The following is a 26,987-nucleotide window of genomic DNA, read 5'->3' as shown; positions in this document are numbered from 1 at the left end:
CACTGATCACCCTAACCCTAATCCCATGCCCTGTCTGAGTTTTCTAGAATAGGGATCACTGAGCACTTGGGAGACTGGGCGTAGGTGGAGAAGGAATCACCTCAAAGGGCTGTTATCTCACAGTCTCCAACATTAATACCCTTTTCTGGAAACAAAAGGGATCAAAGAGAGAAAAACTTCTCCCCTTGTCTCACTAAAACTCTTTCCTGCTGTGTAATATTCTTAGCGTTTCTCTAATCTAGCACTCAGGGATGGCAGATTTTTCTTCTGTGTCTTCATCTCAGTATCTTGTCAACAACAAATAGCTTGGTAAGGCAATGACTCTTGCACCACATATCAGAAGTTTACTCCGGAGTTCATAAAGCATCCGGCAGTACCATCACAGACAGACAGCCTGTGTGGAAGTTAAGTGTTTAAGAGCTTGCAACAATAGAGGGACATAATACAGTGATGACATTGCTTTATAGAGCCTTGACTACATCTTCTAAGTCAGTCACATAGATATATGCCACAATGGGATGAGAATGTAAGCTATAATTTTGAGAAACTGAACTCCTAAAGATTAATTGTCTTTAATATTTGATCATAAAGGATAAAGACTCATTTGGCAATTTAAAATTAACCACCTGTTCAGAGCCCCAAATTATGCTAGATCAAGGTCTGCCCTATACAATTGGAATTATGGTATGTTTTCAGTATCAGAATCAGTGTTCTTCCTATTACCTAAAAAGGTATTCATTATTTTCTGATACTGAAATCAAGCACTGTTTTAACATCAGAAAATATTAGTTTTACAGACATGGTTCTACGTATAATGGGAATAGGGTTCTTTATAGGAATTTGAGCTTTTAGGGTCCTTTAGCTCACATCCTTAGATTCTGCCAAAGCTACTGACAAATCTATGTGAGAATCAGCTACTTCCACATTGTTCCAAGACTGCAGCCCTATTATGTTCAGCTTTCCAGGAAGGAGCTGACTTATTCCTAAGGGAATCAGATGAAGTTGAGTAAGGCTATTTTAGTGTAAATACATCACAATTTCTGAATGATTAACTCAAAGTACACAGGATGATGTGTTCATACATATACATATACACAGACACACAGGCAAGGCTACGGGAGCGATGCCAATGCCCCGGCATCAGAATCACACCTGCTTCTGAGTAGTAGGGATAGATTTGTGCTGGGCATACACTTTTCTTCATAACCAACCACTGCACCTGTGAAGGAGCTGGACAGAACCCAAGATGCGGGTTGTGCCCTTGTAACAAAGAAAAACTGTTTCCTTCTTAAATTATTCTGTGTTTTTATGAGTATGTTATAGATTATGATATCTCTGAAAATAGGATGTGGTTTAAGAGGTCAATGCTCCTATAGAGTTGTAATAATGATTTGCAAATCTATTTACGTTTGATAAGATAACTGTTAAATATGAATATCTGACAGTTGCCATTACTTCTATTTTTCTTCAGGCATATCTGTTGTCACTGTATTTATTGAGGTATTAGTTCATCTTTTATGTAGTAAAATCTCCATTATTTCATCTCGTTCAGGGTAGTAAATACTCTGGTTACTCAAATGATATAATAACTAGAGTAATCCTATACATCAATTTTCAATCATAAAAATCTTCTATTAGCTAACTACAGTGCTTGAACCTAGGGATACTACAATTATTAAGATACAATCCCTATTTTTATGGTATTTTTATTGTACACATCTTATCCATTCCTAAATATTAAAAGTATATATGTTGTACATAATGGAATGTTTCTAATGATGCAGAAGGAATTTTAGGGTCTTTTAAATGTTTCTTGATCATCAGTATTAGTATTAATTTTCAATATGTGATGGATTAACAAAAATGCTAACTAATTAAGAGTTATGATGAATTAAATTTGAACAAAAAATTTGCTGTATGCAGCAGAAATTCTTTGTGAAAACATGAATCAACTATTTTCTTTTTAGTTGAAGAATTCTTTTCACTGGAGTCCTACTTGTCAAAAATGTTTGATAACTTGAAATAGTTTTGAGTTACATAAAAAGTTTTCTGAGATTAAAATGTTATGGAAGTGATAATCTTCCCATTAAAGATATTTTGAATTTATGGCAGTCTTAGCAAACTCTTGTTGATCTTATTAAATAGACAACTCACCTAAGAGAAAAGTGATCTTTTCTGATGAGATGTTCCACACTTTATTTCCTGGGACTGGAGACAGAGCCATACACCAAATGGTCAAGTTGTCTGATTGGGCTGGTTTATTACTATGTACCCTGGTTAAAACAGACTTCAGTTCCAAAAATCCATCTTTGCCTTTTCTCTCTTCATCAGTAATATATATTCCTGCCAGACAGATACGAACATGGTTCAACACTAACATTTTATGTATGAGCCATACAATAATGCCAAGGCATGGCATGATCAATTTATGGTAATGTAGAGTCTAAAGTGGTCAAATGGCAGCTTCTCTGCAGTGAGAGTCAATTTCAGCAGATCTGAAATTAACTTGAGCTGTTTGCTCAAGCTCCTGCATGTCATTGATCCATGGTCAGGGTATAAAATATATTGACTAATAGTGTTGCTTTGTTTGTGACCATGTGTCCAAAATGTTTTGGGGCAGATTATCCCAGCTCATCAGCATTGTGTGTTGACAACTGTGAGACTGATAATTTATACCTAGTCTAGGTCGGATCTTGGGAGAGCTCTGCTGTGGAATCTGGTTATGTTGCAGGAATATACCTAAGTGACCAGTAAAATATAAAGCAATCTCAGTTGGGACTCCGTTTTGGACTACCCACTTCTGAGCTCTTCTGTGTATATATCAGTAGTCTCTGATCTGAGCGAGGAAGTGTGTCTGGCTGTGGCCCTTAGAGAGGAAGGACGAAGGAGCTCATATCTGACTTCTCTGGACTCCTGGCTGTAAGTGTAGGATAGGATATGCTGCATATTGTAATCTTTTTGCTATGTTGTCTCCTCTTCTTGAAATAAGCTGTAGATTTGTAAGCATTGCATTTTGGGTCCTGTGAGTCTTCTTTAGAAATCAAACTCTGTTTTAAACTGTTATGTTAGTACAACCTCCAAATAGCATACTTGGCAGCAGAAAAATAATGTAAAACCAACTATCACTATATGTCAGAATTTTCTGGATTCTTATAGCTTTTTCACATTACAGATTCTTAACACCAATTCTGATGTAATTACTTACCAAAGTAATAGCTAAATGCAGTTGTGTGCCAGTGCAATTCTGAGCACAAAATCTAGCCTCTAGTTTGGTGAAATTTGGGTGCTTTGCCTATGCAGGGCTTATTTAACAGGAGAATAAATTTATAATAACTTTTTCTTTTTTTTTGAGATAGGGTTTCACTCTTGTTGCCCAGGCTGGAGTGCAATGGCGCAATCTTGGTTCACTGCAACCTTTGCTTCCCAGGTTCAAGCGATTCTCCTGCCTCAGCCTCCCAAGTAGCTGGTATTACACATGCCCACCATCACACCCAGCTATTTTTTTGTATTTTTAGTAGAGACGGGGTTTTACCATGTTAGTTAGGCTGGCCTCGAACCCCTAACCTCAGGTAATCCACCCCCTTCGGCCTCCCAAAGTGCTGAGATTACAAGTGTGTGCCACCGTGCCTGGCCTATAATAATTTTTAACCTATATTTTTAGAATTGCATTCTGTCATTGTTGTGGGTGAATTATTTTTTTAAAATAAACTAATAAAACCAATAATAATCTCAAAATGCATCAAGTGATCAATACACTCATTAACATAAGCTTTCAATTTTATCATTTAAAAATAATTCAGAAAGGGCTGGGCGCGGTGGCTCAAGCCTGTAATCCCAGTACTTTGGGAGGCTGAGGCGGGCGGATCACGAGGTCAGGAGATCGAGACCATCCTGACTAACACGGTGAAACCCCGACTCATCTAAAAATACAAAAAAATAGCCGGGCGTAGTGGCGGGCGCCTGTAGTCCCAGCTACTCGGGAGGCTGAGGCAGGAGAATGACGTGAACCCGGGAGGCGGAGCTTGCAGTGAGCCGAGATCGCCCCACTGCACTCCAGCTTGGGCAACAGAGCCAGACTCCGTCTCAAAATAAAATAAAATAAAATAAAAATAATTCAGAAAGAGTTTTGTGACTCAGTTATTATTGAAGACAGATTGAACTTTGAGGAAAAACGACTCAGGAGAAAGGAGAATAGCTGTTGTTTCAGGCAGGGACAGCTGAGATTATTCTGGTAGAGGCTGTCATGGTTACTATCTATAAAATCACGGCTTTGTGAATTTTCACCTGAGCTTGTCTTGATGTGTGTTCCTCCTCCAGGAACTTTTAATCCTCCTGGGGAACATGTACCTTGTCAAGGAGCCAACTCTTTTACATAGGCTTTCTCTAGTGCTCCACCAACACCTGCCTCAGATTCTCACATAAAAAGGTAGAAATTATTTATTGGCTGATTTAAAGCAGCGGTGCTAAGTTAATTGAACATATTGTTTTGAAATAAGAAAGACATGGAAAAACAGGTAGCTATGTTATAAAGGCAGAAAAAGTTTGAATAAATATATGTAGACGTAAACTTTTTGTCCTCATCTAAGATATTCCTTTTACTGCTAGTTAAATAAAATATTTGGATGTTGTTTGTCTAAATCAATTGTATTTCTTTTATTCTGGAAAATGTTACACTCCACCCCCTTGGAAGAAACAGATGAAGCATCAGAAAATGACATTTGGTAGGCAGAATGATGTTTTTCTCGGAATGAGAATCATTCTTAAATGCCAAGATCAACTTGGGCAATGACAATTTCTAATGTTCTTTGTTTTCTTTCTTTTTGTACCGAACTTATTTGCATTGATTAATTTCCTTACCTTCTTTTTCATCATGAAGAAAACTTCCATCTATAAACCATGTGATATTTGCTTTGGGAAATACATTCTTTAGTAAGCAGGTAAATCTTCTCTGGGGTAAAGACAGAAAAAGGATTATTTGCAAATTCCTGAGAAACTGGTACTCCTTACAACTTACTAACATTCATATAACATAAGTTGGCAAAAACGAGTTTCTCCATTTTTAACTGAATAAATAGAAGGCAGTGTCTACTTTTAATATAGGTTGTGTTAGAACGTGCACTATAAGTGGGCTATCTCCTATAGAGATGTTATAAACTTCTGGCTATACTCCTAGGTCAACTTAAGGATCTAGGACTATACTAATGTTCCAAGTTTGGATTCTGGGTTCTGTAAAAGAGAAATCTTAACTCTGTGTAGGCAGAATAAAATAATACTAAATGGAAACCAAAGAATAGAAGGAAGAAGCTATAGCAAACAGAGGCCAGAGAAGAATAGTCTGTTAGATTAAAAGCTCAAGGGGATCTACAAGCTGTTTCTGTGCCCCAAATAATGTACGACACTATTTGTAACAACCACAGAAAACGATTTATATAAATATCCTGCTTTTTACTTGTGAAGCATTTTCCTAATTTTTAAAAACAATTTATTGGCTTAATCTTAAGGATAGGTAGGGCATGCCTTATTTTTGCCATTTGACCAATGGAAAAATCAAGGCACCCAGTGGTTCAAGCAAGTGGAAAATAGTTAATGGCACAATTAGAAACGATGTCTCCTTAATCTCAGTCCAACATATTTTTTAATAAAAATTGTATTGAAATAAAAAATGAAAGAAGTAACTATATTATGAAAGCAGAGAACTTAGATGCAGGGCTATTTATATTTTATTTTCAATGCTATGTTTGTTCTTTGGGGGATGATAGTTTCTTTTACAGTCTGGTGAAAATATCCAGTGAGAATTATTGGATTCCCATTGTTTTATCTGAGACTCTTCAAAATTATAATTCCATTTATAATTACCTGTTTTCTCATCAAGAGATGTATATATTTTACATATGACCAGCCCTAGTTCTTAGTTCTCAGATATTTTCCACAATTAATGAATATACTAGTTAACATGTAAAGAACAATTAAATGTATGTGATGATTTGTGTGCCAATCCTCAGACTAGTTACTCCCAAGAAGTCTGGGCCTATAGAGCTGAGAAACCAAATTCGAGAATGCTAACTAACATTTTCCTGGTGAAATCCTACAGAAGTTTACCATTTCTCAGTACATTGCTACAGAAATCCCAATGAAACAAGAGAATTTCAGACGGGGTTGTCTAGCATATCCAAGATGCTGGGTGGCAAACACCGTAGCTCCCAGTATTCCCATCCGTTCAACACTTGCCTTTCCAGATAATGGGGATACATATATGGGCCAGGGATGCTAGTCTCTCCACTAAAAAATTAAAAGCAAAACCAGATCCTCTAAAATACATTCTTATTAAGTAAAGGAGAGTGTTCAGTTTAATTCAATTGATGCCAAAGATTGATTTTTATCTCCAGTTGGTCCAGGAAGAGATAAAAAGGTAAAGGAGGTAAAATGTTTTTTTAAAAAAAGAAAAAGATACAAAGGTTTGCATTAATCCAGTGACATTAACCATTCTTATGATTCATTTCCTTTATCTTTAGTTAACCCACCAAAGATGACGATATGGTAATATCAGGAGTAAGTGGGGGTGTTATTATTTTACAAAGGCAACTGGCTCACTGAAGAACTCTGGTTAACGTCTAAAAATTTTGAAAAGATTTGACTTTCATGAATTCTCTAGGTTCAGATTTTCTGAAATGATCCAAATTTCAAACATTCTATACTGTCTCTAGACTTTGTGTTCCAAGATTTGGTTTTGAAATGTGGTTCATGTTCTAAAACTCCTCCCAGTCTCATTCCTATTTTGAATCATTTCCCCCCATCTTTTTTTTCTATTTTAATTTAACTGTCAACCTCTACATATTTTCTGCTATGCCATTTCTTTTTCTTTTCTTTCTTTTTTTATTTTTATTTATTCATTTCATTTATTTATTTTTTTGAGACAGAGTCTCCCTCTGTCGCCCAGGCTGGAGTGCAGTGGCATGATCTCGGCTTACTGCAACCTCCACCTCCCGGGTTCAAGCAATTCTCTTGCTTCAGCCTCCCGAGTAGCTGGGATTACAGGCGTGCACCACCACACCTGGCTAATTTTTGCATTTTTAGTAGAGACAGGGTTTCACAATGTTGGCCAAGCTGGCCACGAACTCCTGACCTCAAGTGATCCACCTGCCTCGGCCTCCCAAAGTACTGGGACTACAGGCATGATCCATGGCTCCTGGCCTGCAATGCCATTTCTATCTTTCCTTTTATAACACAAAGTTTTTTCTTCTTCTATTGATACCTTCTTTAGAGTCTTCCTATCTCCTCTTGGTAGGTTTTCCTTCTCAATCTAAATATGTATACACACACACACATATATTATGCATATTATATATAATGTATGTATATATATAATATGTATGTGTGTATACATTTAATATTTCAGCCTTTCCCACCCTTCCTCCTTCAAATCGCTTGCTTTACTTGAGAGGTTAGGTAATCTAGTCATCAAAAAAGAGAACTAAGACTTGTAGGTGCTTGACTTACTGTTTTGCTGCATGACATATGCCAGGAACATCCTTTTCTTGGTGGTGAAGGGGGTGGAGAAAAGGTTTGCATCTGTGTCTAAGTGTTGCAGAAAAACCCAACAGGCACAGACACACCTACCTGGAAACAATGCTTCCCTAGAAGTGGGAGGAAACCAGAACTGGAGGTGCCCTCCTTCTGGGGGTAGGAGTCAGCTAATAGACATCCAAGGTGTGCAGGAGTGCTTTCACTCTGCGCAGGAAATATCAGAGAGAAGTCCAGAGCCTTGCCTGCTTGTAAGTACCCACTTGTGGCTGGGGGGAATTTCCTAACTGTTCATGGTTGCAAAGCTTGATTAAATAAAGCTCTCATTAGTTTAAGAAATGACCCAAGAAAGGAGAGAGAAGTCAGGCTGTTTTTAAATGTAATATGATTTTCCATTTACTTACTTATCTTTAAAATGAGGTAAAGAGAAAAACATCTGGAGTAAGTTGCCTCAGGAAGGTCTTATTGGCTGTTGGCTTTGCAGGTGATCCTGGTGGAGAAGGTGGAGTATGGTGAGCTGCTTGCTAAGGACAGCCGGGCAACACCATGTTTGTGAAGATGTGCTCCACCTTCTCCTCTGTGCATCCCAGCTCCTCCTGCTGAAACAGCTGAGCTTGCTTTTTGGATTTCTTAGACTCCTGGCCTCCAAGAGACACCTCTAAGGACAAACTGACCTTGCATTGGGAACTTATTATCCAGATCCTCATAGGCTTTGTCTACTCTGGATTGCTTGTTGCAACAGTTCTTAGGAAGCAAGATTGTCTCCTGCACCAGCATCTGCCTGTGTTTGCTTTTACCTACTTTGAGCAAGACCCAGTGAGGCCCTAGCTCTGTTGGTCCTGAAAAGCCTGAACCCTGAGGCTGTTTCTCCTGCCTCCAAAGTGCAATTATAGGAAATAAGAAGCACAGAAACAGTGGAAACAACCAGGAGGAGAAACAAGAAAACCTAAAATTTTCAATATTCAAAAATACCTGTCGTGGTGGTTGATGCAGAAAACACTGAGTTCATCAAAGAGCTTTGTAATTGTTGGACCAGAGAACCCCTTTGCTACAGGAAGTGATATGTTTTGTCTTTCTGGCCTAGTCAAGGGAGGATAAGTAAGTATCTGGGGCATGGAAGGAATGCACTCTTGGGCTGTTTTGCTTGTATCTGACTCACCCCTGACTCTCCAGTGAAGCAGAAAGGAAGAAACCTCACACCACCCAGGTGTGGCCAGACTTTGGCCATTATTGTGAATCCCCAAGAGTTACCACAGGCCCTTCCCAAATATATATTTAATCTTGTGGTTCAAATAAGCTTTTGGCTCACATCTAAGCACATCATAAAGAACGCTGTAGAAGAGGTGACATGATGAGGCGGGAAGACGAGGAAGAGGAGGGAACCATGATGAAGGCAAAAGGGGACTTAGAGATGAAGGAGGAGGAAGAGATTAGTGAGACAGGAGAACTGATTGGCCCTTTTGTGAGTGCTATGCCCACTCCAATGCCCCACAACAAGGGCACCCGGTTCTCTGAGGCATGGGAGTATTTCCACCTAGCTCCTGCTCGTGCTGGGCACCATCCCAACCAGTATGCCACCTGCCGCCTGTGTGGCAGGCAGGTGAGCCGTGGTCCTGGGGTCAACGTGGGCACCACTGCACTGTGGAAGCATCTGAAAAGCATGCACAGAGAGGAGCTGGAGAAGAGTGGCCATGGTCAGGCTGGGCAGCGCCAGGATCCAAGGCCCCACGGGCCCCAGCTCCCCACGGGCATTGAGGGTGACTGGGGTAGGCTCCTGGAGCAGGTGGGCACCATGGCTTTGTGGGCCAGCCAAAGGGAAAAGGAGGTGCTTAGGAGGGAAAGGGCAGTGGAATGGCGGGAGAGGGCTGTGGAAAAAAGGGAGCGAGCCCTGGAGGAGGTGGAAAGGGCCATCCTGGAGATGAAGTGGAAGGTGAGGGCTGAGAAGGAGGCATGCCAGCGGGAGAAAGAGCTGCCTGCAGCAGTACATCCCTTCCATTTTGTTTAAATTGGGCTTGGAGAATCTATTCTGAAAACATTGACTCTAGACTTGTAGAAAAGAGCCATTTTAGTTTCAACTCAAATGTAAAGCAAAGTAGTTTAGTGACATTTTGCTTTTATGTGAAATAGTGCACAGTATGAGTTAATCTGAGCAGGTCTGAATTGACCAAATGCTTATCTACGAGGTTCCTAGAGCTCTGCTGACCCTTGGCCGAAACTCTAAAATGTACCTATTAAAGATAAATGCTTTTACCAAAGTAAAACTCTGTGAGTTGTTTCAGGGCAGAATGTACCAGCCAGTCAGCGTTGTTTAACAAAATAATCAGATTTTTGCCTAGCACTTGGTTTTGGTGGAGCTGACGATTTTGAGGGCTAAGGCTGCTTAGGTAGCTGGAATGTGCCTATGTGACCAGCTCACTTGCAGACACCCTGCCGGAAGCAGAGCTTAATCTTCCTAGGACTGAGGTCTTAGCACATGTACTGGTGGAGCTTCCAGACCACCAGTATGAATAAAAGCTTGTTCTGTGTGACCCAGCAAGTGGAAGGACAAAGAATTGTGAGCCTCAGATCTTTGGACCCTTCCAATGCATCTCTTTCTCCTGTAATTGCTGCCATGTATTTTCTTGCTTATATTAAAGTTGTTTCATCAGTATAATCTGAGTCCTGTGCATCTTTTTAACAACCTAATGCTTAAACTAATTAATGTGTAATTAGCACAGAGAAATGAAAAACCTCTCAACTTACTTAGTTTAAACATTCAGTATAGATTATATAAAACTTATTCATAAATAGTTAAAATATAATCTAATTTCATATTAAGGTTTGTCAAAGGAAAAGGAGTTAGTGAGGAAGAGCTGAAAGAAATTCAGAATGAAAAGAAGACAGAGATATAAAGGAAGTATGGAGAAATAAAGAACAGAGGAAGGAAAGTTAGAAATAAATGGGATAGAGAAGAAATGCAAAGATGGGGAAGAGAGACAGTGCTCTAGGGAAAATTTATCATGAAAATGGAAGAGAACATGACTGTCTGAATGAGGGAAGGATGGAGTACATTTTCTCAGATCCTGAAGTTAATTTTAATGAGTTAACTTGGTTTTGTTTTGTGCCTACAGACCAGTTATTTATTTGAACAGTAGTTTTTAGATTTTACTCGTACCTCTGAAATGCTAACTGCATGCCAATCCACTGTTCACTGATTTTTTTAAACTGTTTATCTTTAAATGTTCAGAGATGCTTTGAAAAAAGAGATCCTAACAGTCTATAGAGAGAGAATAATTTCCTGGGCTGCTGAAAGTATGCCTAAAATATTAATTTAGAAATAGAATAAAATCAAACTGGAAAGTACTCTGGCCTCTGCACTGGACCTGATATTTGTTATAGAAGATAGATTCCTCTATAACCACACCACCCTCCTCCAACCAAACACACACATTAAAAAACAAAACATAATGTGGGTTGGGAATGGAGATGGAGTGGGGGAAGAGCTAGGGAAGACAGGAATAGATAAAGACAGCATCCCATTATCTCAGAGATAGCCCAAGTACTTTGTGGGCACCAATCTCTCTGGAAGTAGAGGATGTCCTTGTGTAACAGTGGTGTCTTGCCTCCTTTGGTCCTGACCTATGTAGTTCATTCATATTCTTCCTAGAGTTGCTAGGCAGCCCTCACTTCTAGACCTGTCTTCCTTAACAGCTGTTTGTAGAACAAACAAAAGTCTGAGCACCAGGCTTGTGAAATAACCAGGCCACACTGAAGTCCCGTCATGTTCTTTTTTTATCTAGAGATCTGCCTGATATTAAAGATTTCATTTGTTATGTGGTCTCCCCACAGAGGTATGATGCCCTTTTAGAACCTTCTCTACCTGTGGTGCAAGCTCAGGTGCTCACCAGTGCAAGTGACGACGGCTGGACATTTGGACTCAGAACCTTATTGTGTTGCAAAAGATGCTAGGAAAAAAAAGGAGGCTGTAATACCTAATTATTTAAAAAACGAAAACCAAAACACATATTTTTGGAGTGGGGCTTAGGAAGCTTGAGGAAACCACAGGGTTCAAGCCTTGCAAAACCGAAACCAAATAAACACAAATAATCAAATTCTCCACAAAGATGCTGGAGCTCTGCTGATGTCAACCGGTGTGGTATTTAGGTTCTGGTGTCTTTATTTATTTATTTATTTATTTTTTTAAGATGGAGTCTCACTCTCTTGCCAGGCTGGAGTGCAGTGGCGCGATCTTGGCTCACTGCAACCTCCGCCTCCTGGGTTCAAGCAATTCTTCTGCCTAAGCCTCCTGAGTAGCTGGGACTACAGGTGCATGCCACCACGCCCAGCTAATTTTTGTATTTTTAGCAGAGACAAAGTTTCACCACGTTGGCCAGGATGGTCTGGATCTCTTGACCTAATGATCCGCCCACCTCGGCCTCCCAAAGTGTTGGGATTATAGGCGTGAGCCACTGCTCCTGGCCTCTGGTATCTGTTTTACATGGTTATTAATATTGTAGCCTCTCTTCCTTTGTAGGCATCTTAACCCCAAACTGCTTTTGTTTCCTATGTTTCATGACAGATAACTTTCTTTAGATTTTTTTTTTCCTAATTTATTTCAAACATAACAAAGGTAGCAAGTGATATGAACAAGACCCATGGAGATGACGGGGCTAAAGTATAAAGCACAAGCATAAGAGTGAGAGACATATGAGGCTTGTGGAAAGTGTGAACTGCTGAGTACACGCTGGAGCTTTTATGCATCCCTCTTGTGCCTTCTTATGCTACATCATTAGCTGTGAGTTGAGGGGCTCTTTGGCTTGATATCTTTTGCTCTAATACAAAAACCTGCCACATGGAGGGGCCCTGAAATTTAGGTTAAAGACTCTTTTCTCATTGTAGTGCAGGAGTGAAGCTGTGTGTCAAGTTGGAGCCCTGGCAAAATCTTGACTTTGGGAATGCATAAGATACAACATTCACAGGTGTGACACTCTCCTTAGACATCTACGGCATGTCCATGCCTGAGGGGCATCATGCTTTTGGGTCTTTTGTATTTTACAGAAATACTAAAATTAGCCATAAACTTTGTAAGTTTAACTAATAACACAGGAAGACACAGCTCACAACTGACCAAGTCCCCAGAGTATTTCCACACTGCGGGCTGCTAGTGTAGTGAACAGGTAGCAGAGCCAGTGTGTGCATGTTGACTTCAAGAATTTCTAAGGAATGAAGGAGGGGCAGGAAATTGCCAAGACCAAAAACTTGTGGTTGCTGGATGCTAGGTATTTTGCATACGTTCTCTTACTTGATCCTTAACATCACCCTTGTGAAGTTGGAGCCATTGCCCTCATTTATTGTTGAGGAAGTTAAGGAACTGAGCTCTTAGGGGTCAGAGTTAATAAGTGCTGAAAGAGAATTCAAACCTAGTTCTATCAGATCCCACAGTCTGTATTCTGGGTTAAAAAAAATTATTCCACAGTATCTGCTAGAATCAGTCACATAGCTGATTTATGAACGTAAGAGAGTGGGTAAATGATAAATAGTGGGTAGGGAAGAAATATTCCTGAAATGTATACTATGTGCCATGAACTCCATTAGAGCATAAATTTAATCTTCCTAAGAACCCTCTGAAGTATTTGTTATTATTCCAGTTTTAGATATGAGTTAGCTGAGGCTCGTGGAGGTTAACTAATTGATGAGGGTATGTAACCAGCTAAGTAGTTGAATTAGAATTTGACACTTGTGCTATCTGACCCTGAAGCATGATATCCTTCCATCATAATAATACTATTCTGCCTGGATACAGGCACACTAAATATGCATCCCAGCTCTGCCCCTTATTAGTGACTCAGCCAGTTGTTAAGACTTTCCAGGCCCCAATTTCTCATCTGTAAAATGACAGATGCCCTATCTATTTCAGAGGCTCACTGGGAGCAGCACAAGATAAAAGTATGTGAAAGGACTTTGAAGAGTTAATAAATTATTAAAAATACAGCAGGGATTGTAAGAATATTAGAGTGAGGAGTTACTAATGTTTGGCAAGATCTGAAAAGATCCATAGACAAGCCATGTCCTGTAGCTGGTTATGTGTGATTGGAGAAAGATTACTCACTAATTCTCTAGGAAGGAAAATTCTCTGGTTTTCTTAGTTAGCACTGAAGCAAGGGTAGAGAAGAGAAAATTTTATGGCATATTAGGTAAAGTTGTTTTTTTTGTTTTTAAACTGGGATTCTTGGATCCAATTTATGGTCCTATACCTGGATTGAGCCCATATTACCTGTAAACACTGGCACCAAGAATCTATTAGAGATCCTTATAAAAAACAAAAACAGGCCGGGCATGGTGGCTTATGCCTGTAATCCCAGCACTCTGGGAGGCCGAGGCAGGCGGATCACGAGGTCAGGACATCGAGACCACCCTGGCTAACACGGTGAAACCCCATCTCTACTAAAAATACAAAAAATTAGCCAGGCATGGTGGCAGGCGCCTGTAATCCCAGCTACTCAGGAGGCTGAGGCAGGAGAATAGCGTGAACCCAGGAGGTGGAGCTTGCAGTGAGCAGAGATCGCGGCACTGGACTCCAGCCTGGGTGACAGAGTGAGACTCATCTCAAAAAAAAAAAAAAAAAAAAAAAACAAAAACACCTACCAAAAGCTGTATGATTAGCTTATTTTTGAAATGTAAACTATTGAAATGAAGTTCACTAATACACTTAGAAATTAAGTTACGACACAGCAAAAATGATTAAATCTTTTGCTGTATAATCAGGATTATAATAGCAGTGATATGGTTTGGCTGTGTCCTCATCCAAATCTCATCTTGAACTCCCAGTGAGAGGTAACTGAATCATGGGGGCAGGTCTTTCCCATGCTGTTTTCGTGACAGTGAGTAAGTCTCATGAGATCTGATGGTTATTATAAGGGGGAGTTTTCCTGCACATTCTCTTTTTGACTGCTGCCACCCATGTGAGATGTGATGTGCTCCACCTTGCCTTTGGACATGATTGTGAGGCTTCCCCAGCCACATGGAACTATAAGTCCAATTAAACCCTTTTTCCTGTATAAATTACCCAGTCTTGGGTATGTCTTTATCAGCAGTATGAAAATGGACTAATACAGTAAATTGGTATCAGAAGAGTGGGGCACTGCTGAAAAAATATCCAAAAATGTGGATGCAACTTTGGAACTGGGTAACAGGCAGAGGTTGGAACAGTTTGGTGGGTTCAGAAGAAGACAGGAAAATATGGGAAAGTTTGGAACTTCCTAGAGACTTGTTGAATGGCTTTAACAAAAATACCAATAGTAATATGAACAATAAGGTCCACGCCGAGCTTGTCTCAGATGGAGATGAGGAACTTGTTGGGAACTGGAGCAAAGATGACTCTTGTTATGTTTTAGTTAAGAGACTGGTGGTATTTTGCCCCTACCCTAGAGATCTGTGGAACTTTGAACTTAAGATAGATGATTTAGGATATCTGGCAGAAAAAATTTCTAAGCAGCAAAGCATGCAAGATGTAACTTGGGTGCTGTTAAAGGCATTCAGTTTCAAAAGATAAACAGAGAATAAAAGTTTGGAAAATTTGTAGCCTGACAATGCGATAGAAAAGAAAATCCCATTTTCTGGAGAGAAAATCAAGCTGGCTGCAGAAATTTGCATAAGTAACAAGGAGCTGAATGTTAATCATCAAGGCAATGGGGAAAATGTTTCCAGGGCATGTTGGAGACTTTTGCAGCAGCTCCTCCTTCAGAGGCCCAGAGGTTTAGGAGGAAAAAATGGTTTTGTGGGTGATGCCCCAGGTCCCCATGCTGTGTGCAGTCTTGGGACTTCGTGCCCTGTGTCCTAGCCACTCCAGCCATAACTGAAAGGGGCCAAGGGTACAGCTTGGGCTGCTGCTTCAGAGGGTGGAAGTCCCAAGCCTTGGAAGCTTCCATGTGGTGTTCAGCCTGTAGGTGCACAGAAGTCAAGAACTGAGGTTTGGGAACCTCTGCCTAGATTTCAGAAGATGTATGGAAATGCCTGGATGCCCAGGCAAAAGTTTGCTGCAGGCGGGGCCCTCATGGAGAACCCCAGCTAGGGCAGTGCAAAAGGAAGATGTGGGGTTGGAGGCCCCACATGTAGTCCCCACTATGCTACTGCCTAGTGGAGCTGTGAGAAGAGGACCACCATTCTTCAGATCCCAGAATGGTAGATCCATGACAGCTTGCACTGTGTGCCTGGAAAAGCTGCAGAAACTCATCATCAGACCATGAAAGCAGCCAGGAGGGAGGCTGTATCCTGCAAAGCCACACTGGCAGAGCTTGTATCCCTAATGGGACACCACCTAGCAGAGATGTGAGAAGAGGACCACCATCCTTCAGACCACAGAATGGTAGATCTACCAACAGCTTGCACTGTGTGCCTGGAAAAGCTGCAGACACTCAATGCCAGCCTGTGACAACAGCCAGGAGGGGAGCTATACCCTGCAAAGCCACAGGGGTGGAGCTGCCTAAGACTATGGGAACCCACCTCTTGCATCTGCATGACCTGGATATGAGTCTTGGAGTCAAAGGAGATCATTTTGGAGCCTTAAGATTTGACTGCCCTGCTGGATTTCAGACTTGTTTTGGCCAATGTCTTCCATTTGAAATGGCTGTATTTATCCAATACCTGTACTCCATTGTATCTAGGATGTAACTAACATGCTTTCGATTTTACAGGTTCATAGGCAGAAGGGACTTGCCTTATCTCAGATGAGACTTTGGACTCTGGACTTTTGAGTTAATGCTGCAATGAGTTAAGACTTTAGGGGACTGTTGGAAAGGAATGATTGGTTTTGAAATGTGAGAACATGAGATTTGGGAGAGGTCAGAGGTGGAATGATATGGTTTGGCTGTGTCACCATCCAAATCTAATCTCGAATTCCCACATGTTGTGGGAGGGACCTGGTGGGAGGTAATTGAAGCATGGGGACTTTCCTGTGCTGTCCTCATGATAGTGAGTAAGTCTCATGAGATCTGATGGTGATTATAAGGGGGAGTTTTCCTGCACATTGTCTTTTTGCCCTCTGCCATCCATGTAAGACATGATGTGCTCCTTCTTGCCTTCCGCCATGATTGTCAGTCTTCCCCAGCTATGTGCACCTGTAAGTCCAATTAAACTCTTTTCCCTGTATAAATTACCCAGTCTTGGGTAGGTCTTTATTGGCAGCATGAAAATGGACTAATACAAGCAGTTACCTAAGAGACTAATATATGAAACTGGCAAAAGACACAACTACTTGGAAGATATTTTTCCAAGTCATGCAAAACCATCTCAAAGAATCTAAGCTATGATTTGTATGCAATTATCAAATTAAATGACTAATATTCAGTAAGACCAGAGATTGTAAGTTATTTAATGTTATTGGTGCGAGAAGAAACTAGAATGAATATAATTTTCTCTCACCTCATGTAATAGAAAATGTTAGAGAATTAATGAGTATATTTTTTACTTAGGGTTTTTAAAAGCTTGGCTAAAGTCATAAGGCCACAAGACAGTTGATTAATACAGATAATAATAATAACGAAAACAAGAACAATAATGTTTATTAAACACTTAATATATGCCACACACTGTACTTAGATTTTTTCATATGCTATTTAATTTTTAAAAACAGCAACAATGTGAAGATACTATTATTATTCACTTCATATAGATGGGGCAACTGACTGCAAAGACATGAAGTAATTTGCCCAAGGTCACAGCTCGCAAGAGAAAGAGTGAGAAATTGAGTCCAGATCCTAGTGACTAGAGGCTGGTAACTACCACCCAGAAGAAGTTAAGTCAGAGGTCCCTATTCAATTTTCTTTTTTCTCCTGCCCTTCTTCATTACTACCAAAGACATACCCAGGGTTCTGCAGGAGTACAGGAGGGCATATCTCCTCCTGTCACTTTGAAATAAAAACAATGGGAAAGTGGGTAAAGGAAATGGGTTAGAACAAATTAAACGTCAGCTGAGCAAAAGCCTCCTTCTTACACCAGGGCTCACACAGCTTTCTGCCCTACTTTGTCCTCACTATCCACCTGAATTTTTATAAAAGACAAGTTTAAACAACTGTGACTATTTTTTTTTCTGAGAAATTTAAGGACTAAAAGTGCACATCAAACATTCTGAGAGCCCTAAGTCTAAAAGTAAAAATTCCCATTCACTTTCTAGAAACAACCCAGCTTCCCTTCATCCCTATTAGCAGTTAATTGGTCAAGGGCCAAGGAGTAAATTCTTTGAGAGAACATTCCTGGCAACTATGCAACCTGACACACCTTACATGTAATACTGTAGATTTTCGAAGGCTTTTATGTGACTCACCTCTACCAAGACATCCGTGGAGTTATTTTCCACAATCACAGGGATTTCTGGTTTAGCTTAAAGGCAAATAAAACATAGTTAGTGGCACCAAATGTCATCCTACCTGGCCACTAGTGTGTGTATGTGTGTGTGTGTGTGTGTCTATAAGCATCTTCATTCATTAAATATTAATATTTATAAATTAATATTTATTAATATAATACTGCCAGGCCCACTGTGTACCTGGCAGTATGCTAGATGCTTAGGAAACAAATGCGGACAAATAATATTCACTGTTCTTAAGAAATCTACAGTTTTATGGGAATACAGATAAACAAACTGGAAGTTATAATACACTGAGATAAGTGCAATGATTAAGGACATGTAGGATTGGAAGACAGCTTTTAAATAAATTTTCTAACCTAACCTTGGAGGATAGGAGGAGGCTTTTGGAAGATGTGATGTGGTTATCAGTGATGAGTCAAGTAAAATTGGGAATGTGGAAGACTGGTAGTGCAAGCGGAGGATGGGTGGTGGGGAGGGAGAGAAAAGAGCAATGTTCTACATGTCCAAAGGCTTATGATATGGTTTGGCTGTGTCCTCACTCAAATCTCAACTTGAATTGTATCTCCCAGAATTCCCATGTGTTGTGGAAGAGACCCAGCGAGAGGTAATTGAATCACGGGGGCTGGACTTTCCCATGCTATTCTCATGATAGTGAATAAGTTTCATGAGATCTGGTGGGTCTATCAGGGATTTCCGCCTTTGCTTCTCCCCATTTTTCTCTTTCCATTGCTGTGTAAGAAGTGCCTTTCACCACGCACCATGATTCTGAGGCCTCCCCAGCCATGTGGAACTGTAAGTCCAATTAAACTTCTTTTTCTTCCCAGTCTTGGGTATGTCTTTATCAGCAGTGTGAAAACAGACTAATACAGTAAATTAGTACCAGTACAGTCGAGTGTTGCTGAAAAGATACCCAAAAATGTGGATGCAACTTTGGAACTGGGTAACAGGCAGAGGATGAAACAGTTTGGAGGGCTCAGAAGAAGACAAGAAAATGTTGTGAAGTTTGGAGCCTCCTAGAGATTTGTGGAATCACTTTGACAAAAATGCTGATGGTGATATGAACAATAAGGTTGAGGCTGAAGTGGTCTCAGATAGAGATGAGGAACTTGTTGGGAACTGGAGCAAAGGTGACTCTTGTTATGTTTTAGCAAAGAGACTGGCAGCATTTTGCCTATGCCCTAGAGATTTGTGGAACTTTGAACTTACGAGAGATGATTTAGGGTGTCTGGCAGGAGAAATTTCTAAGCAGCAAAGCATTCGAGAGGTGTATTGGGTGCTGTTAAAGGCACTCAGTTTTATAAGGGAAGCAGAGCATGAAAGTTTGGAAAATTTGCAGCCTGACTATGCAACAGAAAAGAGAAACCCATTTTCTAGGGAGAAATTCAAGCTGGCTGCAGAAATTTGCATAAGTAGGAAGGAGCCTAATGTTAATCTCCAAGACCATGGGGAAAATGTCTCCAGGCCATGTCAGAGACCTTCACAGCAGCCCCTCCCATCACAGGCCCAGAGGCCCAGGAGGAAAAAGTGGTTTCCTGGGCTGGGCCCAGGGTCCCCTTGCTGTGTGCAGCCTCGGGACTTGGTGCCCTGTGTCCCAGCCATTCCAGCTATGGCTGAAAGGGGCCAACGTGTAGCTTGGGCCATTGCTTCTAAAAGTGTGGAAGCCCCAAGCCTTGGCAGCTTCCACATGGTGTTGAGCCTGTGTGTGCAGAGAAGTCAAGAATTGAGGTTTGGGAACATCTGCCTAGATTTCAGAAGATTTATGGAAATGTCTGAATACCCAGCAAAAGTTTGCTGCAAGGGCGGGGCCCTCATGAAGAACCTCTGCTAGGGCAGTGCAGAAGGGAAATGTGGGGTTGGAGCCCCCACACAGAGTCCCTAATGGGGCACTGACTAGTGGAGCTGTGAGAAGAGGGCCACCATCCTCCAGACCCCAGAATGGTAGATCCACCAACAGATTGCACTGTGCTCCTGAAAAAGCTGCAGACACTCAACACTAGCCTGTGAAAGCAGCCAGGAGGGAGGCTGTACCCTGTAAAGCCACAGGGGCGGAACTGCCTAAGACCATGGGAACCTACCTCTTGCATCTGTGTGACCCAGATGCAAGACATAGAGTCAAAGGAGATCATTTTGGAACTTTAAGATTTGACTGCCCTTTTGGATTTTGGACTTGCATGGGGCCTGTAGCCCCTTTGTTTTGGCCAATTTCTCCCATTCAGAATGGTTGTATTTACTGAATGCTTATACCCCCATTATATCTAGAAAGTAATTAACTTGCGTTTGATTTTGCAGGCTCATAGGCAGAAGGGACTTGCCTTGTCTCAGATGGGACTTTGGACTTGGACTTTTGGGTTAATGCTGAAATGGGTTGAGAATCTGGGGGACTGTTGGGAAGGCATGATTGATTTTGAAATGTGAGGACATGAGATTTGGGACAGGCCATGGGTGAAATTATATGGTTTGGCTGTGTCCCCACCCAAATCTCAACTTGAATTGTGTCTCCCAGAAGGGACCTGGTGGGAGGCAATTGAATCATGAGGGCTGGTCTTTACCATGTTATTCTCATGATAGTGAATAAGTCTCATGAGATCTAATGGGTTTATCAGGCATTTATGCTTTTGATTTTCCTCATTTTCTGTTGCTGCTGTCATGTAAGAAGTGCCTTTCACCTCCTGCCATGATTCTGAGGCCTCCCCAGCCATGTGGAACTGTAACTCCAACTAAACCTCTTTTTTTTCCCAGTTTTGGGTATGTCTTTATCAGCAGCATGAAAATGGACTAATGCAGCTTAGAAATAAAGTCTCATTATAAAGGTCCCTGAAGTGGAGCAGAGAAACATTTGATTCTTGTTTGGTTGCTTGGCACTAGGAAATATCAGGGAATATTTCAGTGATTTTGTTGTTTTACTACATTTTAAGTGCCTCTGAGCCAGTATTTTATCAATTTCTTCATCTCCAGCACTTAACTGTGCCCAGCACAAACTAGACATTAAGTACATCGTGTTGAACAGAAGTGGCTTCAAGTAAATTCTTGAGCATAGCAAACACAGCCTTCTATGACTCAGTGGAAAGAATGCTAAACTTCCAGTCACAGATGCTGTCAGTGCCTGCTACAGCCACTAGCCATTTACCTTGGCATACTGAAGATCTCTTACTGGGATAACTCTTTGATGACTAGATGACTCTTTGCATCATGATTTATTGAGATTATGGGAGTACACTTAGTCCACAAGTAGTAAAAACTGGGAGTCCCAGAGAATTAATAGTGATAACAGATGGAGAGATGGTAGATGAATACCCCAGCTTTCATGCCCTTCACGTGGAATAACTCTGATGTGTGTTCTATGCTGTCTCCCAGTAAGATGAGCTCTAAACCTATGGTGCTAACTGATATAATCTTGTACATTTTCTTATCTTCCTTCCCTTCCCTGACTCACTTTCTCACTCCTTTTCTGATGTTTCCCAGGATGGCCTTTCAAATAAATTAACCCCAATCCTTATCTCGATGTTTTATTTCAGGGGAACCCAAAACCAAGATACAACCTGAAACACTAATGGATGGAGAGGTATCTCTTACCTCCTGTTAACAAATACCAGCAGAATAAAAGCCCTGAAAGAAAGAACAACTACTAAAAATTGCAGAGGTGACAGGGTGAGACAGATTTTCTTTGAGGCTGAGGACAATCAGATTTGGAATTTAGGAGTGGAACAGAACCCTGTGATGGGCAGGTGACTCCCTGCCAAGGAAAGGAAAACCAAAGGAGACCAGTGAAGGAGATGCAGGAAGTGGCAAAATTGCTGGAGTAGCCCCTCTTGTCCCTGGTCTGTTAAACAATGAAGAGTTGAGCAATGGGCATTGTTTGGGAAGAAGAAATATGCTGGGTTTAAGGCATGTGGAATAGATCTGATATATATTTGGGTATTGATTTCAAGGTTTTCATGGGTGTTTGGGGGAGACTTATTCTATATGAGGAATCACCAAGGGATGTAAAGTAGGTTCTTATAAGATATGTGGTCAGGGCCACAATATATACTTGGGTAACACCTCAAAACAGGTTAAGGACTGGATGAGACTCCACCCAAACACAACCCGCCCAGCCAATTTACTAAATGCAAAAACCGGGAAGCATGAAAAATCTAATTTTCTGAACAAGCAGGCAGGGTTTCATATTTTTAAGCATCCACCAAAAGGACTTCAAAGAAGAAACAAGAGAAATGTAGAGACAAAGAGCTGTAGAATCCAATAGGGTGATAAAAATGAGATATAAAAGGGTGAAAAACATTTAAGACCAAGATAGAGTTATTTTAATGCAGCAAAGAGATACAGGACACAGCATAAATGTTGACAAGGCAATTAGATCAAGTTATGATGCAAACAGTCTTGATCAATAGGGGACACAGCTTGCCTAGATTAAAATTGATATTTCTTTCCACATTGAGGATGGCTGCCTTCATTGGTTTGACAATAGACCAGATGAAGCAGTTTCATGTTTGCACTAAGACAGTCACAGCCTGGTAAATAAACAAATGGTGATAGCAAAAGAGATGAACAGCTTGTTTCCAACTCTTCACAGGACACTGTTTAGGCTCCGTAAGGAACCTGATCATCAGGGATGATTATTGCCTAGTCCATCCCTGAGGAGAGATGAAGAGAAAGAGAAGAGGGAGGATGCAGAGGGAAGGCGAGGACAGAGGAGGGAAGGGGGAGGCAATTTTGTGTTTTCTTCAAAATACTAAATTGTATGACTGCCAATAATAAGGCAATACAATTCCAAATAATTTTTTTTTTGCTTGCTCTGCCCTTTAGAGAATTGAGGAACAATCTAGCAGCCTGTGTCCACAGGTTTGTGAAGTTATTTTCTCTTTGTTTATCTCATTTTCAAAAATAATTAATTGTCTATCCACCTCACTGCTTTTCTCTTTGCCTTCTTTAAAATTGACTTTCTAAAAAACACAGATCTTTGTCACAAAAAATGAAAAAAACATCCAAAGGCAGAGGCTTCCCTTCATTAATGGTGTTTATTAATTGGTGGTACTTCCTTGTACCACTGGGGAAAATAGAATTTTAACCTTTCCTCCTTAAATTGGCACCCTGCAGATAGTCTGCATTTTGAGTGAGGCCACAGTGGATTTCACAGCTCAGCTACACACTCCTGAGAGTGCAGGTTCAGAGGGCCTTTCCTAAAGGCTCCTTTGCTGGAAGGGCTGGACCTGGATGGTCTCACCCCAGCTGGGCCTTGGCAGGATAGCAGGGGAGGAGGAACTTCTGCAGTTTCTCTGGGGCTATATTTATCACCTTCCTTTTCTCACTGACTTTACTCCACTTTGCTCAAGCAAGCAACTAAGACAATTAGACAACCAAGCAATTAGACTTTGGCAGTTACAATTAAAGAGATTTCCAGTATTCTGAGAAATATTAACATTGTAAATAAGATAGTGGTCACCAGGAAATTGATCTGTCTGTTATGGTTTGAATGTCCACTCCAAAATTCATATTGAAACTTAATCTCCAGTGTGGCAATATTGAGAGCTGGGGCCTTTCAGAGGTGACTGAATCATGAGGTCTCTGCCCTTATGAATAAGATTAATCCATTCATGGATTAATGGGTTACTGGAGTCATGAGTTATAATGGGAGGGAAACTGGTGGCCTTATAAGAAGAGGAAGAGAGACCTGAGTTAGCACATTAGCAAACTCTGTCCCCTCGCCATGTGATACCATGTGCCACCTTGGGATTCTTCAGAGAGTCCCCATCAGCAAGAAGGCTCTTACCAGATGCGTCCCCTCGACCTTGGACTTAGCCTCCATAACTGTAAGTAATAAATTCCTTTTCTTTACAAATTACTCAGTTTCAGGTATTTCATTGTAAGCAACAGAAAACTGATCAATACAGAAAATTATTGCTTTCTGTATGATTTTATTCTGTTAACGGAATCATCATTCTTTAGCATCCTACCCTCATCCCCCTGCCCAACAAGAATGACAAGTATCCAGGGAAACAGACTCCAGCACTGTTACCCACATGTGGCTGCTCTGCAGCATAATAGGGTGCTTCCTCTTCAAGGAAGAGCAGGGCAGGAGACAGGATGATGCCAGTGAGTCTGTAGAACAAAAGCCCTTACCAAAAACCTTGACTGTGGTGGAGCTCCTCAAGATTTTGTTAGGACCGACTCTAATGTGGCAAGAGAACTTCCGCCCATCATCGAAGATTTGGACTGGAGAGAGGTGGAGTCTGTAGTCTGTACCAAGCTTGACTCTATCTTTAAGTAATGTGGAATTGCTGATGAGGTGATTTTGGGAGATAAGTGTTTCCTGAGTTCCATTATCCTCCTGGTGAGAAAAATTGTTACCAGTTATTGAGTCCTCAACTGTGCCAGCTCTGAACTAGGCATTCGACAAGCACTGATTCATTTATTTTTTGTAAAGTAGAGAGGAAGAATGAAGGATTGAAATTAGAAGACATTTAGTATATTACTAGAGAAAGTATGATACACTTGACTTTCAGTTAAAAACTATTGTTACCCTCTCCTAACAAATGGAAACATTCTGTTCTTCTGACTAGACCTTCTTCTTAATCTTTTATGAACTGTATATCTGGAGCAGGATTTGGGGTTTGGAATGGGCAGGACTAATGGCAGATTTTAATTTTCATTTAAGAAGTTCTGACATCTTACTGCTAAGATGAGAAGACTGTATCAGTGTGAAGATTTCATAAAATCTTCATTTAAACTGGATGATTACAGCTATCCCTAAATTCCTTTAGAAAATGACTCTTTTCAGCTCCTACCCGAGCCTGGACTAGGATCAGGTAAAGTGGCATTCTCAAAGTCTTGCAAGTGAAATGTTGACACCCAACGTGAGTACCTCCTTAAATTTTGTGCACTGGGCAGCTCCTTGCCTCCTTTCACAGCCTTGTTCTGGTCCTAACCTTATTCCCTTTCTTCTGTGTTTGTGTTAGCTTCAAAGAGGATGCATGAAGAGTAGCCTGAAAATGTTAATCTGAATTTTGGAGATCAGAGTATATTTGAGGTACTTGGTTCTTCTATCCCATATCCTTTCTTCGGTCTGTGATGAAAAGCCCTATTATTCTCTCTGTGCCTGGAATTTTTTTGGACAAACTCCCTGGGGTGTCACAGTGTTGGTTGATGTCAATAAAAGTGCTCACTAGGGGCCCAGTAAGGAGGGGATTCTTGACGGGCACAAGGGTAGAGGATAGGTTAGGTCTTCATATCCTGTTAGTATGACTCAACATTCTCAGTTGAGCTGCTTTTAAAACACTCTGATGCACAAGCTTGTCTTCTAGAGATTCTAATTCAGTCTGTCTGGGATAAGGCCATGGCTAGGACAATTGTTTTTAAGGTACTCAGGAGATCCAGGGCTGACATCTACTGGCCTAACTCTAAACAACAGATGAATCCTTGTGTACAGTCATCAGGGGAAATGGAGGGAAGTAAAATGGAGAAGGGTAAACAGGAGTGCATTCAATGGGGGAAATGTTACAAAATAATGATAAGATCTATGAATCGGAATCTCTAGTTTTAAAAATGAGACAGATCAGGCTACAAGAAATGGAAACCACATTCAAGTATGGGCAGAAACAGAGGATGGACTAAGGTAGACTTCTTAAATAGTTTAACTAGAAAATTCCAGAAATACTTAGTAGAAACTCTTATGTAAGACACAGTTCTTTAGCTGAATCTGGCTAGGATTTGTGTCAGTCTTACATACAGATAGTATTGTGTTATTGCCTGCAAATAATCACACTCTGCTGAATTCTTTTTCCTGAAGCAATTTACATACCTTTATACCCTTAGAAAGAAGGACCCAAGAATCTGTGCTGCTGTTTTCCTAAAGAAGAAGAGCAAAAGAAGAAGGGAGAAAGACTGTATTACAGAGATAGGATCCCCCAGAGGAGCTCTAAGTATTGGGTGGGGACAGGAGAAGAAAGTGGAGAGCATGTCACTCAGCACTGGCAAGTCTGGAGGTCAATAATTAAGAAGGCAGGTACCCCCTGCAGATCTTTTGGCACAGGTACGTTTGGCAGCCTCTTGCTTTTTTGTGTGTCGGGATTTTAGAGTTGAAAATGCTCCTTGGTCATTTAGTATATGAATGCCATTTGGAACAGTTCCATCAACTGTCACTTTGTTGTGGGAAAAAGAGCAGTTACATGCTGAAGTTGGTGACTGGTGAGAAAAACTGCTTTTTTCTTTATTATATAGCAGATTGTGACTAGGTGGTTTAGTTGATAGAGAAAAAATACAAAACCTTCCAACTTATCCAAAGGTTGCTTTTTTTCCCCTGGGCAGTTGACTTTTGCAGAAAGAAGGGTTTGTTCCTTCACTGGGAAAGATGGGATTCAGTTGCAAAGAATGCCCCATAACCTACAGGATAAGGAGATCCTGAGACATTCTAGAGTCTTCAGTTATAAAGGGGGCAGTAGCAAGAACTTACATATGAGTGGCTGCCTTCACAGAGCAAATGGGAGGAGAGGTGAAAAAATTAGCACAGGCAAACAACGAAATGCCTAGGACTGGGAGAGGGAGAAATAATACTAGTATTATGACATGACCATTATTAAACTTTCATAATCTTATGAGTCATAGTTTAAATTTATTTAGCACCTACTATATTCTAAGAATTCTGCAAAGTCCTTTCAAGTCTTATTTACTCCTTACAACTATGTAGAATAAATTGAGGTTAAAAATTTGATCAAAGATCACACAAAGTAAGAGGTATTTAAGTCACAGCATCAAAAAGCAAGGAGGCCCAGAACCGGGGACAAATAAGTCTCAGATACAATTTATACTAATAAGAACCAAACTATAAAATAATAATAGATAAAAAACCTTTCTGAAGTATCTACAGTGAGAAATTTAATAGAAATTTTAGAAAGCTAGAACCTTTCATGTGAGTTGTAGATTACAGGGGTGAGGGCAATTTGTTGATTGAAAGGGGCCTTTGTATGACATATTGACCCACTTTTGGTGATAGGTGTTTAGAGCACACCTCAACTCCTACTTGATAATAATGCTCTTAGCTAACCTAGTCTTCAGGAAACAGACTGATAGAGGCAAGAACCTGTATGTGACAGCCTTATTTCTACCAGTTTTTTCTTTTCCTGTTCTT

At 40.7% G+C, this 26,987-nt stretch overlaps 2 protein-coding genes across 2 annotated transcripts in view; one reads left to right on the top strand and one right to left on the bottom strand.

Moving 5' to 3' along the window:
* The window catches only part of CD96 (CD96 molecule), a 104,541-nt gene that overhangs the window by 49,293 nt on the left and 28,261 nt on the right, over positions 1-26,987 (bottom strand). Inside the window, exons 4-7 of the mRNA XM_031009878.3 lie at positions 23,984-24,191; positions 17,822-17,877; positions 4,858-4,948; positions 2,155-2,343 (exon numbers count right to left, since the gene is read on the bottom strand). Of these exons, the coding sequence (XP_030865738.1) occupies positions 2,155-2,343; positions 4,858-4,948; positions 17,822-17,877; positions 23,984-24,191 (544 nt within the window). The remainder of the gene's footprint in view (positions 1-2,154; positions 2,344-4,857; positions 4,949-17,821; positions 17,878-23,983; positions 24,192-26,987) is intronic.
* Positions 7,530-10,171, top strand: ZBED2 (zinc finger BED-type containing 2). The gene is made up of 2 exons (XM_031009879.3): positions 7,530-7,772; positions 8,006-10,171. Exon 2 carries the CDS (start codon positions 8,870-8,872, stop codon positions 9,524-9,526), a length of 657 nt encoding a protein of 218 aa, XP_030865739.1. The 5' UTR covers positions 7,530-7,772; positions 8,006-8,869; the 3' UTR covers positions 9,527-10,171.

This window comes from Gorilla gorilla, chromosome 2, assembly GCF_029281585.2.
Source record: "Gorilla gorilla gorilla isolate KB3781 chromosome 2, NHGRI_mGorGor1-v2.1_pri, whole genome shotgun sequence".
Taxonomy (NCBI): domain Eukaryota; kingdom Metazoa; phylum Chordata; class Mammalia; order Primates; family Hominidae; genus Gorilla; species Gorilla gorilla.
This window is presented reverse-complemented; position numbering and strand designations above follow the sequence as displayed.